This window comes from Dermochelys coriacea, chromosome 8, assembly GCF_009764565.3.
Source record: "Dermochelys coriacea isolate rDerCor1 chromosome 8, rDerCor1.pri.v4, whole genome shotgun sequence".
NCBI lineage: Eukaryota > Metazoa > Chordata > Testudines > Dermochelyidae > Dermochelys > Dermochelys coriacea.
This window is the reverse complement of record NC_050075.1, coordinates 6,570,017-6,589,536: the sequence shown is the minus strand read 5'-3', so window position 1 is coordinate 6,589,536 and position 19,520 is coordinate 6,570,017. Positions and strand designations below refer to the sequence as shown.

Here is a 19,520-nt window from a genome sequence, read left to right as displayed (position 1 = left end):
GATGTTATAAAGGCCAAAAGTATAACTGAGTTCAAAAAAGACTTAGAGAAGTTCATGGAAGATAGCTAACAGCCACTGATTGACTTAAGATGGTCAGGGATGTAACCATATGTTCTGATGTCCCTAAGCTTTGGCTTGCGGGATACTAGGACTGGACGACAGGGGATGGATCACTTGATAATTGCCCTGTTCTGTTAATTCCTTCTGAAGCATCTGGCACCAGCCTCTATCAGAAGACAGGCTACTGGGCTAGGTGAACCAGTGGCCTGACGCAGTATGGACATTCTTATGTTGTTACCTTCAAGAACGAAGTAAGATAACCTCAATTGTCCTCTCATAATTACAACCAAAATCAAAAAGTATTTCCAAGCTGCGTATCAGTTTAAAGAACATACCTTGGTATTGTTAGTTTTAATAAAATTTTATTGAAAGCTGGGAAATTTTAAATAAAGGCAAAACTTTGAAAGACAAACATTTGAAATTATGGAAATGGAGAGTTAAGGAACCCTAAACCATCTTAAGTCTGTGCTCCTGTCCATCACAAACTTGTTTCTAAATGATCTTTTATATTCTTGTTTTGATAGAATGAAAGAACTAGAGGTGCCTTGTGCTGGTATCCTCCTGCTGTCATTTATACAGAGTGTACATGGCCAGCTCTTAAAGCTGAGAACATTTTAAACCCAATACAGCTGGTTATCTGTAAAGTCCTATTTTGAGTCCATAGCTAAACTTAAGGGCTAAATTGCTAAAATACAGGATTTCAGATGTTACCCACCCCTGTGAGAGATTTATACTTCTTGGATAGTGTAGAGATGAAGATAGAGAGTGGCAGAAGTGCAATTACATGTTTACAATGTCACTGTTTTAAACTGGTTTGGGAATAGTTCATGTGAAAAAAATACTGAAGTCCATTACAAACAGCTGAGTGACAGCATAATCCAGTAGCAAGGATGGGATTTCCAATCAGGAGCTCTTGATTCCAGCTCTTCCAGTGACACTTTTACAGTCTTAGAGAAGGCACTCAACTCTGGTTGAAATTTAGCCCTCATGTAACTGATGAATGGAATGATCCCTACCTCATATGCACATTGAGCATTAACATTTTACTGCACTTAAGTACTATTATTGCACAAGATAAAAAAAGCCAGCTTTGTCTGCTTTATTTAAGTTCACCACATAAATTAAACTATAAAGCAACACAATAATCTGTCATTAATAGAGTTAACATGGGTAAAGGCAGAGTGCTGCCATTGTTCTCGATTGGAACAAGTGAGATGTTTTGCACAAATATACGCAGGAGTAACTTCAGCTGTTTTCTATCTCCTATAAGCTTTTAAGGGAAAAGAAATTCACTGAACTAGTTAAGCCATTCAAAGCCAATGTGCCCTTTACTTTTCAAGGTAGCAATTCAGAGCACATCTGATTTTCTTAAAACAACTAGGTGCTAAAGAACCTTTCTTGTGTAGTTCAGTAGAGCGAACTTGTATCTAAACTCAGCTACAAGTGGTGAGCTAACCAGTTTGAAAATATCAGCCAGCCAGCCAGCCAAAAACTAGATTGGGAAAGATGTTTTTTGATAGATAGTGCTGATAGTTTGCCAGTTACTTTGGCTACTGAAGAAAACTCAAAGCTTAAGTGTTATTTGGTTACATAAGACAGTAGCAGACACTTATTAACACTATACATTTATGAATAAATACTGGCTACACTTAAACTCATGCTGTACATGTGTGTATCATCTACGCAAATTTGTAAACATTAAGTCCCTCTCTGCTGTGATATCCATTGCACAAACGCGCAGATAAGGTGCAGCTCCTTCCCAAAGGCTGTCAAACAGGATGCAGATCCATTTGACTCCCTCTGGACATAAAAAGGGTAGAACTTCCTGTATGCCATGATGACCCAATCCTTTCATTACATTAATATTTGACTAAGGTAAAACTATGCATGTTTCTCCTTTCCCAGATGCCACACATCTTACATTACAGAACGGCAGAGTCACATACAGTACACAAGTTCCTTATTTAACTAAACAGAGCATATCTGGAAGGGCTTGAAGGCCCCTTGGTTATCTTCAGGTTGCATATCAAAGCCCCAAGATAAAGATTTTTGTGGTCTGCATTTGCTGCTCATTCAGGGAGATGTTTCACAAAAGTCACCGCTTTTAACTAAGAGCAACTGAAAAAAATCTTTGTAGGAAGAGAAATCCTGTACTGGTTGCATTATAATACTGTAGTTAGTGGTAGCAGTAGCATGTTACAATCAGAGTCATGGACATGCTGTTTGTAATTGGTTTTAGATCTGACTTGCAGCCAAAATAAGCCTTATGGTAGCACATAAGTTATGCTTATGTTATGGCATGGTATATACTCCTGAAGTGCGGAGGGTTAGGATAAGCCTTTCTTCCTTTTATTTTTTTTCTGCTCAAGGAGCCCACAACTTGCCCCCCTCCCCCCCCCAAGTCACTGGTAAACATACTGAGCACACTCCTGAACCCTTAAAGGCTGTGTGTGTATTGAAATAATCTGAGCTGTCATATTCTTTGGTTGATTTCACCATTCATTAAAAATAAATTTATTGAATGCAAAAATTGCACTCAGTAGTGTCCTAGCCTCAATAAAAACTGAAGCAGCAGCATTTTCACTTCAGTGACCTATTGGTCCTCCCAAATCTTAGAGTACCATGCATAATAACCTACAGTTTCTCACAAAAAAGGCTTAAAATGATATAAAATTATAAGCCAAGCCCACAAGAGCTACAGTAGACCATATTTCAACACTAGAAGCAAATAAATTTTTAAGATCCATTGCCTCCCAAACAAGCTGTACAGAGCAAAGCGTTCTTTTTCATAAACGGGGAATAAAAACCAGTTACACCTTTGAGTGCATGGGCTAAAGAAAATTTTAAACTAATGAGATTCTAATAGGGGATGTAAAGCAAGTAAGAGCGTATCATGCTGCTGCAACAGATGGTTATTGTAACTGAAGAGACAGGGCCACAGCCCTGGAATGTTTGCTCATGAACAGCAGGCTCTACCAGAGAAAGGATTTGTTTTGTTGAGTATTTAAATATTGACTTCATGGGATTGATGTGGAGAAGAGGAAAGCCAGCGTAAGGGTTTGGGGTTTTTTGTTGGTAATGCTAATGTGACTTCAGCAAGGGATAACACAGGTCTAGAGATGGCCTTCTTTGTGCTGCAAGTTAAACAAGCATGTGGTATTGTGAGAAAGCCACAGATTCACACAGTGGGCATTACAGAACAAATCATCCAACAACAGAGTTACCTTCCCCTCCACCTCCCCTGACTCGTGCAACCTCCTCCTCCTTTCATGGCTGGAATTTGTGGTGTGTGTACACATCACAAAGGAGGTTTCAAACACGATTTCAACAGGATGTATTCTGTCATGGCAAAAGAGTCTGTCCCGTGGCCACCTTTATGGATCCAGCTGTTGGAAGCCATTATGGGAGTAGTGGGCCAAGGCTGAGCTCCACATGATGGGTGAGCCAGATGACCTCAGAACTCTGATCGCCTTCCTCACTGGGGCGAATTGGAGTGGCCAGATTTTTAAACTCATGCTTCACCTTAAAGCTCACGGTCACTTCGCCCTCTTCTTTCTGTGGAGTGACCTTGATGAAAACTCCCACCTTGTTGGCCTTTCTGAAGGCTACAATGCTGCAAAATAAGAAGCAGAGTATTAGATCAGCCAAGTCTCAAGCAGCTTCTCTCTTTATGGGACTGATGCAACATCTCTGGACAGATCTTTGAGTTATTCTAATGCCAACTAGTAACTATACAATTTTTCAATTACTACTAGTGGTTTTAAACTCTGCTTGAAAAGCTAGCATGATTCTCCAGAGAACAGACAGCTGGAACAGCTGCTTTCAATCTGCCATGTCAGCTTGCAATGCACAACCTATATAGAAGTGAATGTTTCCCGAACAATCCGCACTGTAGACTGAAAAAAAAACAAAAAAAAAACCAAAACTTCTACATTGCTCAAGCTTGACAAAAGCCTATGTGCTGAGGAAAAGTAACAGAAGAGGAAGTTGCTGAATATAAGCAAGTACCACAAACCAAGTTATCCCCCACACATGAAAGATGGAAAAAACTCACTCAGGGTCATCTTGAAAATCCTGAGGTTCTGCCAACTCATCATATTCTGCTGCTGCATCTTTGCCAGCTAGGATGAGCTCCTTGGGAGGAGCAACCACCTGCAAAACAATACAGAGAAGGGCAGTGCTGACACACATCCCACCATCTGCATATCTAGCATCAGAGTAGGCACTTCCTGCCGACGGCTAGTCAAGTCAGGGGGCACCGTAGAGGGAGAAGAAGAGAGTCTTCTGGTTTTCCTCCACCCTTTCTGTTTCCTCCTTATCAAAATGGTCTCTATCACACTTTTCCCTTGGATTAGAAAGTTACATCTTCTGAGTTATAGATGCTGATAATAAACCTGTTGAAGGTGATTTACAACTTTTCTCAAATTGTACAGTGGTGATATTAATGCACTAGGTTTAAGGTTTAAACCTCCCACATAAGGAGCGTGACACATGGCTGAGACTGATGTACATGAATCCTCCTGTAGCTTATGAGAAGTTAGGTGCTGCTCAGCCCAGCCCAGCCCACATGAAAGCACAGTGCACTGGAATAGGTCTCTGCATTATCAGATTGTATAGCAAGAAGGTGCAATACCTTAGCAGTACTATTGATGTCATCAGGGTCTCCCTCCTCACACTCCATCAGTGTGACATGGGTGAGGTTTTCCACTGGATTGGTCAGAGTCAGAAGAACTTGGCTCTCCTGGTGAGATACAGGGTGCACAGTTTAGGAACCAATTACACCGAGAAAGCAGCTTTCACCCTTAGGAGTTGACCTCAGGATGACTAATGCTGCCTTCAGAACTATGTCACATTAACTCCCTGAAGATCTACAGAATACTCTGCTGATGAATACCATCCATCCGCCTCATGGGATGTAGGTATTCAGAAAAAGGATGCTATGCCATGTTACACTTCTGAAGGGCACTTCCATCTCACTATTACAATTTTATAGAGTGAAAAAGTATGCTAGGAAGTTACTCTGACTCCCAACTCAATTAGCTCTCATTCCCGACATACTGGTACATCTGAGACATTCACCAGTATCATACTACACTTAAGTCCACTCATTCAAAGTGAAAATATTTCTTACCCACATCATCCCAGACCAAGATAAGGCACACCACTGGTAGATCTTGCCATCCCGTAGTTATGGTACCTTCTCTGAACTGCAGTAGTTGCCGTTTAACTCCATTCCATTTAGATACATGTTACATGAAGCTAATGCCTTCACAAACCTAGTCCCTCATCATGCCAGAGTACCTTTTCAAAATATTGTGGATCCACCATTCACACTCTACTTTCCACCCTAAGAGGACAAGAAAAGAGAAGCACTGACCTTCATGTAGCGCAGGTTGGGAATGGACATGATCCTCACCTCCGGGATGTAGTTGCTACAAATGAAAGATATGACATGAATCTGCTTTTGCCAGTACTCTGCCTGTCAAGAGTCCACCAACACAAAGATACATATCTGACTTGTTTAGACTGTATGCTTTAGTTTGTTTAAAAAGATACATTTCAATCAAAAGAATTATGCAGAACAGACAAATCCAGTGCTCTGTAAATAACTCTTATCAACTACAAACTTATTTTTTTAAACAAGAGATAGTGCCTTTTTCAGATTGTTCAAACTTATTGAATTTCATTTTACTTTTTGACTAAAGTGGGAAAGTGGAATTTCAAAGAACTAATGTAACATTGTTCTAGAAAGTTTTAAAGGGAATTATTAACTGACATTAAAATCACCTTCTTTAAAGAGATACTGTACAGCAGAGTGCCAAGGGAGCTCCTAGTAATACTGCATTGAGAATAACCTCATAATATGTACCCTCTGGGTAATTTTAAAAAACACAAGTATGCTGTAATTGTCCCTGAAAGCAATGGATTCTACTTGAAACCTGTTTATGCTAGCATAGCTTTTGTGCTCATTTGCATGATGCCACCTAGAACGACATCTCAATGCTGAAGGATCAAAGATCATCATTTTTGCTTAAGTTTTAAATGAAAAGCCTACAATTTTTCATAGCTGGTGCTTGTAGATCTACTTAAGCCTTGGCAACACTCTCTCCACTACTGCATACCACATTCTGCTAGATATATTAAAAACAATTTCTTGGGTTACTTAAGGAAACATTGCATGAGCTCCTATGTGTCCGCAACTAGTTTCTGTTACCATGTTATTTTTTACACCCCGGTTATTCCTGAATTTTTGACATCAAGACCACTGCTGGGGGGGAGGGGGAGGAGGAAAGTAAAGTAGGGTTTTAACTAGATATTAATACATAGCAAGATACTGCTCCCCCCTCCATTCCCAGCATACTCACACAGCAACCAGTTGGATTTTGAATTTAATGGATGTTGGATTGAATTCTGGTTTACTCAGATTATGTTCACATTTCTAAAAGAGATGAAAAGATATTTTAAACATCACCAAAGCACACATTGTGTACAGCCACACAATAAACAATAGGAACTGCAAGTATCATAGTTTGGATGTTCTATTTACTAATTCTGTCAGCCTAAGGATCTAGTACACACAAATTGTCCTGAATTTGGTCAAGGCATTTGGTCGAAATTCTGATAAACTGAAAATTTCCAGTTCCAGTACTACCTTGAAAACCTAAGAATTTGGATTCTCTCCCCATTTTCAAAAAACAAATGGACAAGCAACTACATAATGCAAGACTACAATCTCATCACAAATCTGCACTAAATCGGAGTTACTACAACCCTTTCCTTCAGATGAAATTAAATTGTATTCTTATTTGTTGCTAATAATATGTAGCACTTAGATCTCATTTTACATCTTCAAAATACTTTAAAATATTAACTAATTAATCCTCAGGTCTTCTGGAAGTTAGATAAAGATTATCCCCGTTTGCTAGATGGAAAACAGATGTGTTGCCCAAGATCATATAGTGAATCATCAGCAGAACCAGGATATGAATTCAAGATTTCCTGGCTTCTATGCCTGTGTTCAGTCCTCTGATTTTCTGTTGGGACACTGAAATGTCAAAGGGAATCCGTATTCTGCATTGGGTCATATCACTGGTAATTGACTTTCCATGTTTACTGACTAGGTTTGGTTTCTGTTTTTTTAAACAAAAGGCCATTTTATAATACCAACTATATAAGGTACTCCCATCTCACAGCTAGTTAAGGCATTTAAGTCCAGATTTTCAAAGGTATTTAAGTCCATAAAGATGCAAACAGGTGCCTAGTGGGATTTTCAGACATGCCTAAGCAAGTCGTCACTGGGTGTTAGGTGCCTATCTGCTTCTTTAGGCACCTAAACACTTTCAAAATCTGGCCTTTCATCTCCAGCCATGGGCCTCACCCTGCCCTACAGGTTTAGTGGACTTATTATGCTTCACCAAGCCCATATCGAGCTGGTTGTTAGAAGTTTACTTATTTCAGGATCCTTTAGCACTACTGTAGGCTGGAACTTTCAGAGACAAAATGCAGTTGCAAGTTAGTTTTCTAGTTGGGTCCTCACAGTTTAGGATTCCAAAGCCGAGGGAAAAGCTGATCTATGTTTCCGGTTACCTACCCGACAGCGCAGTGAGCGTTTGATCAGAAGGTGCTTATGGCGCGGGTAGAGCTGGGAAGCACAGATTGGCTGGAAGTCAGGCTGCAGGAGACGTTGGTGCAGGGTAGTCACTGGGCACATATTTGAAAACAAAAATCCAAATTTAATTCTCAACTAGAGTCACATAAAATCATGTGGTATGTTTGAGATTACAGTATACTCTTGCTCCATTTAAGGAACTATATACATCACTGCTCCTGTAATTCAATAATTGCCCTGATCAAAAAAAATTAAGATTTCCAGTAGCACATGGACACAAAGGCAAGCCAGCTATACAAAGAAGGAGCAAGACCCAGCACTGTAGACATAGGTATGATAATAATGACAGCCAGCCATAAAACTGGGGACCAGACTTTTAAAGCCACTTCATGACCATTCGAAATTTATTAGGCATGAACAGGAAATAGCACTTGATTGCAGCCTTGAAAAATTTTACTCCCCCATGGAAAATACAATTTTCTTTGTTGTTTTCATTATCAAATCAGTTGAGCAGTGCACTGTTCAAGACAGAAATAGCAGTCTCTGATCCAAGGAGTTTGCCCAGTTCAGACTCATGCACCGGATTACCCAAAAGGTGTATTCCTAAAGCAATGCAGATTTCTTAAACATCTGCTTTTGTGGATTTGAAAGGAGAGGATAGACATTTGGCACAGAGCCTAAGTAGCACAATGGCATACTCAAAATAGAAAATCTAGATGATTGTTTGAACTTCATATTTTATACTATTCGCTCCCATAGTTCCTCAGCCAATTTACAAAGACATGACAAAGGAGGAAAAATCCAGCTAAATAATCCAAGGGAGTGTAAAACTATTTTAAAAACTTATGCCAAAGTAATGCACAATTGTTATTATAAAGCTTAGTGTACAAGTCTACTCCCTGTCAGCACAGCTATTTCCCTCATTTCCTGTCATTACTAACAAGGACGTCTGCTCTTTTCCTCCTCCAAATGCTGCCAGTTTTCCAAAGCAAATAGTCATTAATCACAAGAATGCAACAGGACAGTCCAGACTTTTCAGACTTTCACTTCAACTTTTCTTATTAGACAATGAAGTCTGACCTCAAGCAATTAATGCTGTAATTTAAAAAGCCAAAGATTTCATAATTCTTTACTAAGTTGCATCACTGCACCATCTCAAGCAATATAATGAATAAAAACATGCAAACATTAAAAACCCAGGAGGATCATTTAATGTGGACAAAGAGTAGGCTGTTCTTGATGGTTAGCTGGTAAGCAGTAGCACAAGAAACAAAATGGAATGTTAAGCCATTACCCTCTGTTAGATTTATTGGTCTTGTGTAATAATCCTCAGGCAGAGGTTCCACTTCTTCTACAGCATCAGCGGGCTCAATCTTCATTTCCCTCAGGTCCTCTCCTTCTTTCAGGCTGAAGCAAAAAAAGTAAAGAGAAATTAGGGAGTCATTAAACATGGTACACCTTTAATGACTGAAAATGTTATACCATAATAAAGTGTCAGATTACACTCAAAACGAAAGAAAAAAAACAACAAAACAGCGTTAAGGCTGAGATTCCCTCTTAACTCATACCACTGTATGAAGTAACTGACTTTTATTAACTTCTATTCAGAGATCTCTGCAATATCTAGGAACTGTAGGGTAAATTACAAGATGAGTGACAGCATGGAGATTGAGTAGTGAACTCACTCCCTCTGCCCTGGCATTTTACATGATCCCAGCTCTCCTGTAGAGATGAAGCCCTTTTCCAACAATATCAAATAACTTACCATCTTTCTCAATTTATATCTTTATTTTCCTGCTTATCCCTTTCATCCCTCCCGACAATGTACCAAACCCTGAAAACTCACGAGAGTCCGGAAAGAGCACTGATGGACACCCCAGGCCTCTGACGCTGGAGTCTGGTTCCAAGGCCGTATTTGTCCTACAAGGAGGAAAACAGTACCACCAAATCCAGATCTGCTGTCTGTCAGGACACAGGCCTACAGCAAACTTGAGCCTGTGACAGCATGACAAGCATAGGTGCCAAGCAAATGAAAGCAAACTGGAAGAGTTTCCTCTCTGCTCAATAATTCGCAGATTTTCTTTGCAAATCTTGTTGGTAAAAATATATAAAATCTTGTGGGCTGGGAGGGGCAGAAGTATACTGTCAAAGATTTGTCAAGCTTTAATTATTTTACCACCAGGCTGAACAACTACAATGTGCTGAACTCAGTTGTACTCTTGAAGGCAACTCAGTTATAGTTAGCGCAGAATGCAGTAGCTCACCTGCCTTAAAGAAGTGGGTACGTGTGAGCATATTACAGATTGAACCACTTTGCACTGCCATCAGAAGTAGATGGAGAAAGTGGAATACAGATTAAAGTTCTGGATGGCATGGGACCTGGCGACCTAAGTCTACCCACCTCTAGGCATGACCATAATATGCAAGGACAGCTGAGGTGCTCACTGACTTACTAGATCTCAGCTGGAGACAGGATGCTAAAGGTAGAGGACCTGCTGCTGTGAGACCTAAAGAACCTGACTTCTCAGACCTTCAAGGAACTGCTGCAAGGCTCATCCTATTAGGCAAAAATTTGCTTCATCTGGAGCTAAATGAGAGGTTTTCATCTGATGGGTTGGGCTGATTGGTAAGAAGATTATTATTGACACCCATACTGGGCATCCGTGTTAGTCTATGCAGGGACTGTGTCTTAGTCAATGTGTCGACAAGTGCTCTTTTTCAAACATGTTATGTGTCTGAGGGCCAAAAAAAAAAAAGAAACCCTATGTTAATAAATTACAAGATTTATAATGAAGCTCAGAACGATGTTAAAAATCAAACTGGGCTGGACTTCAGACACACTATTGGTACGTGAGTGGTTTCAAGTTGCACTACAAGAGCTTTAACACTAGCAGAAACTGAAGAAACTTACCACTACGTGTATTGTGTGTTGCTGTGAAGAGCCCCCAAAAAAGCAGCAGGTAGCAACGGAGACAAAAAATGCAGCCATAAGACAAGAGCAAATGCACAGAGCAGGCTGGTTATACAGTTAACCAAAAGGTTGCAAGCGTACAGAGACTTATTCTGCTAAATGAAGTAAGTTTCTCTCTAGTAGTTACAATAAATGTACTATTCGGGTCTGATAAATTGTTAAACCCAACTTCAGTTAAGACTTTTAGCAGATAACCAGTATGTGTCAATCCTGCATTAGGAGGACAGTTGGCAAGTATCTGATGAACGTCTGACCAGCTGTACAGAATCGTACAGAGAAGTATTAACCCTGGTATCCTGGCTAAATTCCAACTCTGGCACTTGTGATCTGTCTAAGCTTCCCCTATATAGTTTCAATATATAAAGATTCTTCCTATCCTTTAAAAAACAGTGATGTGTTACACAGGGTCAGAACTGCTGCAATGTCCTCACATAAGAAGTGGCTGCATTTCAGTGCTAGCTGAGCTGATCCCTTCACACACCGTCTGTGCAGCAGATTTTGAGATCCTTCAGGGATTATTAGCTGCAGGGGGCTGGGAATTAGTGAAATTCTTGGAGGGAAGATTATTGATCCTACCACCTCCCCGAATAGGCCTGAATGACTAAGTATAGGTTCTTCACTTAAATCCTTCTTAATAGATCTCTTTCCCTTTTTCTGGCAAGCACTATTATCCATCTAATCTTCAAAACTGAGGCAGTAAAGAAGCCCTGCTCCTGTGCTCCACTATTTCTATTCTAGGAGCATCACCGTCCCAGCTCACCGAAAAGGCCAGTGGCATGTAGTTTCGGCGTCGCACCAACTTCTTACGGTCCCGCTCAATCTTCTCTTTCTGAGCCAGCTGCTGGTAATACTCAACAAGTTTGTTAATCTGAAGGAAAAAAAGGATCAATTATATACTGTGTGAAACACTATGCCAGACAGGCCAATGGCATTCATCCAGCTGTTGAGTTTCCCTTCCCATAAAGTATTTCCTACCATTGCCAATACTGGTTTTATTTTGAAGAAAATACATTGAGGAAGTATAGATGTGTCTCAGTCTTACCACACAATGGGCAACAGGAGCAGACGTTTCATTGCTCCTCAACACCCTCTACCATGGCTCATCTCAAGACCAATTCTATCATAAAAATAACACATTACCCAGCTTTCACTTTCCAGCTACCTCAGTAATTGAGATGTTTTTCATGCTATTGGGTGGAACACATGACACTCTCCAAAGTCTGGAGAATACGGCATGGCCAGTTGAGAACAACTGGCAATCTCATTGTCAGAGACCAACTGTGTTTAATAGAGGATGAGGATAGTAAGATATATTATGTTGGGGACCAGGAGAGCTCCAGGCCTAGAAGAGGGGATGACCAGGAAAGAACTTCTGTTCACATAGACAAGAAGTGGTGTTTTGTTTTGTTTTTTTAAACAGTTTGCATGCTAATTAAAATAAAAGTGTTCCTGTCAAGGTAGAGCCATCCTTCCAATTAGTTTCAATTCTTTGGAACTTAGTTTCTGTATGTGGAACTTTCAGATGAAGTCCAAGAAAGCAAAGTCATGTCTGATCTATGCCATTAAATATTCATGTTTGCAGTGTCGTCGTAGCTGTTGGTCCCAGAACATTAGAGAAATAAGGTGGGTGAGGTAAAAATCTTTTATTGGGCCAACTTCTCTTGGTAAAAGACAAGCGTTTGAGCTTATGCAGAGCACTTCTTCAGGTCTGGGAAAGGTACAGCTAAATAAAGGGTGGAACAGAGGGTTACTATGAGTAGTTAACACACATTGTAATAGACCGTTCCAGGTGAAGCAGCCCGTTAACATCTCTGCAGTTGTAGGACTGAAAAGGGGAGTTAGAGGGTTACAGATTGTTGTAATAAGCCAAACATCCAGTATCTTTATTAAGACCAGGATATTAAGTGTCTAGCAACGTTATGAATTTAAGCTCCCAGGCTCATCTTCTGAAACCTGGTGTGCAGGTTTCCTTTGAAGATGAGGACTAAGAAGTCAGCTATGGATCACTTTGTGAAAAGCGTTCACCCACAGGTGATATGATGTGTTGTCTTATTTTTCTGAGAGAGTTCATTCGAGAGCATAGCGATTGTCTCATTTCACCCACATAGTTGTTGCTGGGGCATTAGAGGAGGTATACCACATGTTGTGATAGGCATGCTTAGGACCCATGGATCTTGAAAGGTGTATTATGAGGAGGTATTGATCATCAGAGCAGTGGAGATATGTCTACAGGTTTTGCATCTATGTTATGTTAAATATTCATGGCACTTTTCATAAGGGTATTGGTTTGGCCCTACCATTTTCCTCACCACACATGCTTTATGCCAGTTGGTGGCATTTCAACAATGTTTGTATGAATGTCGTTTGTCCTGAAAGATCCCAAAGTTCTGTGCAAGAGGCACTATATAAAATATTACACCTGTGGTAGGATCTGGCATTCTCCAGGGGCTTTCCTTCTGCTGAATTCAGCCAAGACGCTGACCTCATGACTACAGGTAACCACAGTTTCTTTCTTAAGAATAACTGAGATACAAAAATTCACTGATCCACAAGTAAGACCAGAGCCTTTCTGTCCTATGCCACCCTCCTAAGGTTTAAGCTTAATCTCTCCCCTTCACTTACCCTCTGTGTATGTGGATTCTCCGGCTCCTGCCAACCACCACTGGCTGAAACAAAACAAAACAAACAAGAGTCCTCAGAAGGAGAAGATTCTCATGCTCAATACTCTGGGCATCTAGAACAACTGTTCCTAAGACTCAACATTAGTGTTTTCCATGACAAGGCTGTAGATGAGAAGTTGTAGGCAAAGTTTTCAATTTTTTCATGATAAATCTTGCCTGTTTGTTGTAATAAGATGCTTGTTTAAACACTAAAACCACACACTAGGGGCTGCCACCAACAGTAGCACAGATCATGTGAAACGCCACGCTGAAGTCTTAGAAAGGTCCATGAGGTTCCTCTATTTGGAAGGCTATTCACATGAAGCTTCATGGAGAAGTAGCTTACTTGATCAGTTTTTATACAGCATTTTAAACCAATAATATGCTTGTAAAGAATCACATTATCTACATCAAAGGGCCTAACGGGTGCTATTTATGTAGTTGACAGGAGATGCAATCATTTCAGAAGTCAAATTCTTTGGGAATCACAATGTCCTTGCAGATGAATTAATGTAAACTAGTTTCCACCTCTACTCAAAGTATCCCCGAAGATGTCTCAGTGTGAACAAGAACTGTTGATTAGGTTTTTAAAACCATTCCATAAATGAGTCCCAGATTTGGATGCCACCTGCCAGTTTACATAAAGTCACTGAAGAATCATAAGCTGATCTTACTCCCTTCACAGCATAATTAAAATTACTATTAGTCTAATCACACAGTATTAAAACAATTATTTACAGTACATTAATCATGAAGTGAAACACAAGGAAATTAAATGATACAAAGTAAGTAAAACCAAGGAATAGGAAGAGTGTGGTAATGATTTAGTTACATGACAGCCAAACCCTATGGAATATAATATAAATTAGATGGCAAGACTACGAGATATAAAAAAAAAAAAAGCTTCCATTGCAGGAAAAACTCAACATAGCCTATCCATCACTTTGGTATCCAATATTTTTAAATGCAACACTCAAGCGTCTAGGCAATTAACAAATAAAACACAGCGTCCCTGCCCTTCAGAGTTTGCAATGGAAGGTCCCAATCCTGCACTCATTCTGAACTATAGTCACAGGGTTCTGGGCAGCCACAGGGATCTGCTTGTGTCAAGTCAGGATTGTGTCTTAACAGTCTAATCTAACCAGTAAGACTGTGCAGCTTCTGTAATTACTATATACCCTGCTAGGCAAGGGATTTAATATATAAAATTGAAAAATGCCTTGAAGGGAAAACCTAAATTCAAATACTGAATCTAAAAAGGCTTCAAAATTCTCATATTTTGTCATCTTAATAGAAGTGCCAATTTACAGAAGTGATGGAGTTATCATAAAGTACATCACGCATCTGTGCTGTCAAACTGATCTACTTAAGAATCTGAAATAATGGTAGTTTGTTATATAGAGAACTGTTCTGATTAAGGGGGAAAAAAAAAGAGTTCCTAATCCAATTGGATCTTTTACTGGGCAAGTGGCACTATTGTAGAACAGGGTGAGAAGTACAACTAACTAACTAATCTTAACACTTCTCAATTCAGAGACTCCCTAAGTGGCAAGATCACTTTTTACCAAGAGGATGGAGTATCCAGCTCAGATTCTGTGGTTAAGTTTTACTGAGGTTACATACACAACAGACCTGGGAGCAATTTTTGTTATTTAATATTTCTGAACAAATGTTCTCTTCCAACATTAGTCACTGTCCTGTCTTCAATACTGAGTTACTTACCAACAGACTTATCTGCCATACCCACATCTCTGGAAGTCCAGCGGCAAAATCCACAGGCCAGGTAATATGCTTTCTTCATTGTAGTTTTGGCTGGGTCATCGGGAAGTGGAGCAGGAATGCTTGTTGCTCTGGTGGAAAGCGTGTGCATGCAGCATGGGCAGTCAAAACAGTTAGCACACCTGGCAAAGACAAGGGAAAGTCATGAGCTTGAAGCATCCTTGGCAGAACTTTAGTGTTACATAAGAATCTTAGAGAAATGTTCTTAAAGAACAGCAACTCAGAACTAAAAATGTGCATTTTTGGTCTCTCACAGCAGCTTTAGGAAACACTGTGCTCATATAGATTCAATAAGTGAAGGAACAGGATTTCATAAAGTCAGCCAAAGGGGGGACAGAATGAGCTGGTAACACTGGAAAACTGTACTAGGGATTTAATGTCATTTCAAAGCTTATCTACAACATATAAATGTGACGGCAGGTGAACAAAACATTTATTATAGTGCCAAAAATTATACATAGCACTTCAGAGTGAGACACATTTCCTGTCCACAAGAGATCACAATGTAAGTGAGACAAAACTTAGGATAACAGTTCAGGAGAGGGAGACTGAGAAACTCACACATTATGGTGATGGGGCCAAACAGTACATAAATGGGCCAGGGGATTATTAATGCTGGAGAAAAGATTGCTCAAAGTAAGGAGCTTTAAAAAGCAGGGATTTAAAGGAGGAGACATTGCAGTACAGAAGCAGCCAATTTACCTATTTTTCTTCAGCTTTGCTTCAGCTGATGGCATATTTTCCAGGCAACTGGGACAATAGTGAGAGTCCACCTGGCAAACAACAGACAAAGACGTCACTTCATCCCTCATGATGCGTGTATTTCCAGACAGGATAGCAGCAGCAGCTGAAACACCTTGCTGCATGATTTCAAAATGTTTTATGGAACGTAACAGCAATGTGAAGTCAGTGAAGATATAAGATAGATGTCTGATGTTTGAAATTTTTTAGTCTGGCTTGGCAAGGAGTTTCTCTTTAGTATCTTACCACAGAAGAGGATCTTGTCGAGAAGGATTAAATGCTACTATCTAGGAAACAGGCCAAGTTTGACTGGGCCTTAATATGTTAAAGATTACAAGAGCCTCAAGATAACAGCCATCGGTTTCTGAACTTGAATAATTAAGTCAATAGAGTACTCTGGCCTTTCATCGTTTTCCAACTATATGACCACTCTATTTCCATATATGCTCACCATGTGTCTAACTTTATTTTGGCATTATAACTGCATAGGTCAGCGATTAATAGTCTGGAAAGTGTTTTATAGTTATCTTGTATCTTAAAGAACAAATCAATGGGAATATTTTGTCTCCTTATACAGCCTTTTATTGACAGAGCTGAAATTAACAACTGGTAACTGTTATCTGAAACTGCTTCAGGTTTTGGGGCTGCCAATACAGATTTTTCCTGTCTTAGTATGTGATGACTAGCTCAGTCACTTCAGATAAACAGTATGAGAGATGCAGCCAGCTTACTAACCCTTTTACATTGTTAACAAACGCTGAAACATTTGAACAAACAGAAGTTTTATTTACATTAGATTATTTCATCTCCACTTTGAGTACTTTACAAGTCTTTAGATACTTCAGAAGGCAACCAAACCAGTAGCCTAACTCCAGGAATTTTGGCAGAATATCATTTTAAGATTATTTTTCCAACTTTTGGTTAGGATATGTCAAAATATAACCGTTTTTTCAAAAAAGTTGTAATCTGCATATAGAAAACAATATTTCCCTCACTTCTTAAGCCATTTGTGTTTTAGGTTTCACAAACACAATCAGAGCAGTTTTCTTATGACCTTGTTACTAAATCCACCTCTGAATATAATTGTCAAGAAGTTGCAGTGCTCAAATTAGCAACCTTGGAATTGATACCTCACTAATTAAAATAACTTGTGCAAGCTTTTAAACACATCTCTTGTGTTTTGTTTGATATAAACATGCTGATCAAGATAGATTTTCAAGTGTCAGCAGTCTCTGGACAGAGGGTAACATTTCTCCATAATCTCAGTTGATCACTATCTAGATTTTAAGTGTGAAAAGGCCTTGATCTTGAATGAACCTTTTCATTGCTGAAAAACAAATTCCTGCCTGCAAAAATCTACTTTGATTTCAAATACAAGAAAAAATGGCTAGTCCAGATGAAAACTTTTTTTTTTTTTTTAAATCCACAAAATACTACCTCTGAACCCTGAATCTGGACTCAGAGCAAGTCCCAGCGGCCATGCAAGCTTATTTGTGATGGACAATACATGCCATTGTCTCCCGAGAAAAGACACTACTCTATCGCACTTTGCATTCAGTGCTTTGCCTGGGGAGAGTTTTATACCTGCCAACACTCCCCCCTCCGCCCCGCCATCCCTCTGAAAGCTTGGAGAATATCACACCTCCTCCCAGCCTTACAGCGAGGGAGAGCAGCCAAGCGCAGGCCTTGCCCATGGCCATGCAGTGAGTCAGTGGCAGTCAGGACTCCCAGGCCAGCGCTCCTCTGGCTACACCGCAGTGGGTCCTTGTGCTGTGCCAACCTGCCAGCAGCCATCCTGGGGTTATCCCTGGGCTGCAGGGGCAATATCAGGCAACCAAGGGGAAGGCCAGACCCTGCTAGGGGAGGGGAGCAGGAGGACTTCTGGACAGCTCAGGCCATGGGGGGGGGGCACTCTGGCTAATAACAGGAGGTGGGGGAGACTCTGCCCAGGGCACTGGAGGGAGGGGGCTTGTTTAGGGCTGATCCCCTCAAAGATAGAGACGGGGGGGAGGGGAGCCAACCCACATGAGGCCAGGTGGGCTTCTCCCCTCCCCCAGGGCAGCACCTGCCTCGGACATGGGGAGCCCCTGCGAAGCTAGGCCCCCTCCCTATTGTCCAGACAGGCCTGAGTAGCTGCCACCCCCGCGTGCCTGCGCTAACCAATCAGAAGACGAAGCTAGCGGACAGACAGCGATACACACCAATCAAGAAGCCAGCCTGGTGGGAACAACCCCGCCTCATGCCGTTGAGCCAATCGCAGAGGGCTCGACAGCCACCTCAGTCCCTCCCCCTCGTAGCGAGCTAGCCAATGAGAAGAACCCGAAGGCTTGCGCGGCAGGCGACGTGACCAATAGGCGTCAAGGGGCCGCCCTCCGGTTCGGCAGGCGGCGGCCCGGCCGCCGGGCTTACCTCGTGGGAGACGCACTCCAGGGAGCGCAGTTCGCTGCAGTAGCGGCAGAAGTAGAGCTGGGAGAGCGGCGCGCGGATCTCCTTTTCGCCGCGCACCAGGTACGAGACCCGCTCCGACTGCAGCAGCGACGCCATCTTGGGAGCCGGGGCCCAGCAGCCACCGCCTCGCCTCGCCTCGCCCCCCTCACGTGACCACCCAGCCACTTCCGGGCCGGGGAGAGTCACGTGGAGGGGGCCTCACAGCGGGTAGTGCCCATGGGGGCGGGGGAGGCGTGGTCCTTCTCCACGTGGTTCTATAGGGGGCTCTCTGGCGCCCCAGCAGGCGATGAGTCTATAGGGGCCATGGGGTGGCCCCGGGCACCCCCCAGCCAAGCCATAGTCCCCCCCACTCCGAGCAGGGGCAGGGCCCGCCCTGTGCCAGGCCACCGGGAGGGATTGTGGCCAGGCGGCAGAGCCAGCCCTGTACCCCAGCAGGTGCTGTGCCCCTCTTGGGGCAGCTCCCTTGGGTTTCAGGGGACTGGCGGCTGAGATGTCTGAGCCCGTTCCTGCCAGCTCTTCGTCTCCGCCGGATTCTGTTCCTGACCTGGACCCTCGTATTTGTGTTGTCGTAGTGCCCAGCAGACCCCGCTGTGCTAGGCGCTGTACAAACACAGAACAGAACAATGATCCTGGCCTTAAAGAGCTTACGTTCTTATGAGTAAGTTGGTGGCCATGACAGACAGGAAACGTAAGGAGACAATAAGACAAAAGTGTCCAACCATGGAGCACAATGATAACGGCTTAAATCCAGGACTTGGCGTGCACACACCCAAAAAAGCCATGTTATGTAAAAGACACTGAAATCTTTGCCAAAATGGCCCCTTTCCACTTCGTCAAGCTGAACTCAAATTTATGCCTATAGCCCATATGTGTGAAAGTCCCCAGGTCTAAACATTACTGGGAAAAGTCTGTGCATTTTTAGATAATACAATTAAATCTGTACAAGACAGAGCACTATTACTGAGCAACCGCCTGTCTTGGGAAACCATCCCAAAGTGTCCCCAAATAGTTTGAGAACTATGCTGCCTTGCCTTTTGAAGCCATTATAACTGCTTTGTTTCTCTGGTGTGTTTGGGTTTTGTCCCACAGAAATGGGTGTTTTGCCTCCTTGGAGAATCAAAACAAGACCTTTTCATGCTGTCTCAAGCCTCAGAGACAACTTATTTCGTGTACCTGTGGCACCTTAGAGACTAACAAATTTATTTGAGCATAAGCTTTCGTGAGCTACAGCTCACTTCATCGGATGCATTTG

The 19,520-nt window shown here is 41.7% G+C and overlaps 1 protein-coding gene across 2 annotated transcripts; it reads right to left on the bottom strand.

Annotated features, from left to right (window-relative positions):
* Positions 1-405: 405 nt before the first annotated feature.
* Positions 406-18,578, bottom strand: DCTN4 (dynactin subunit 4). 2 transcript variants are annotated; one of them, XM_038412759.2, is made up of 14 exons: positions 18,230-18,452; positions 15,782-15,852; positions 15,023-15,201; positions 13,263-13,306; positions 11,401-11,508; positions 10,581-10,601; positions 9,516-9,589; positions 8,964-9,076; positions 7,652-7,761; positions 6,426-6,499; positions 5,438-5,492; positions 4,694-4,801; positions 4,115-4,212; positions 406-3,673 (listed from the first exon to the last, which is right to left on the bottom strand). In XM_038412759.2, exons 1-14 carry the CDS (start codon positions 18,362-18,364, stop codon positions 3,460-3,462), a joined length of 1,404 nt encoding a protein of 467 aa, XP_038268687.1. In that variant the 5' UTR covers positions 18,365-18,452; the 3' UTR covers positions 406-3,459. The 2 variants fall into 2 exon arrangements, with proteins under 2 accessions (XP_038268687.1, XP_038268688.1); XM_038412760.2 differs by lacking the exon at positions 10,581-10,601 and having other exon boundaries at positions 18,230-18,578.
* Positions 18,579-19,520: the final 942 nt, after the last annotated feature.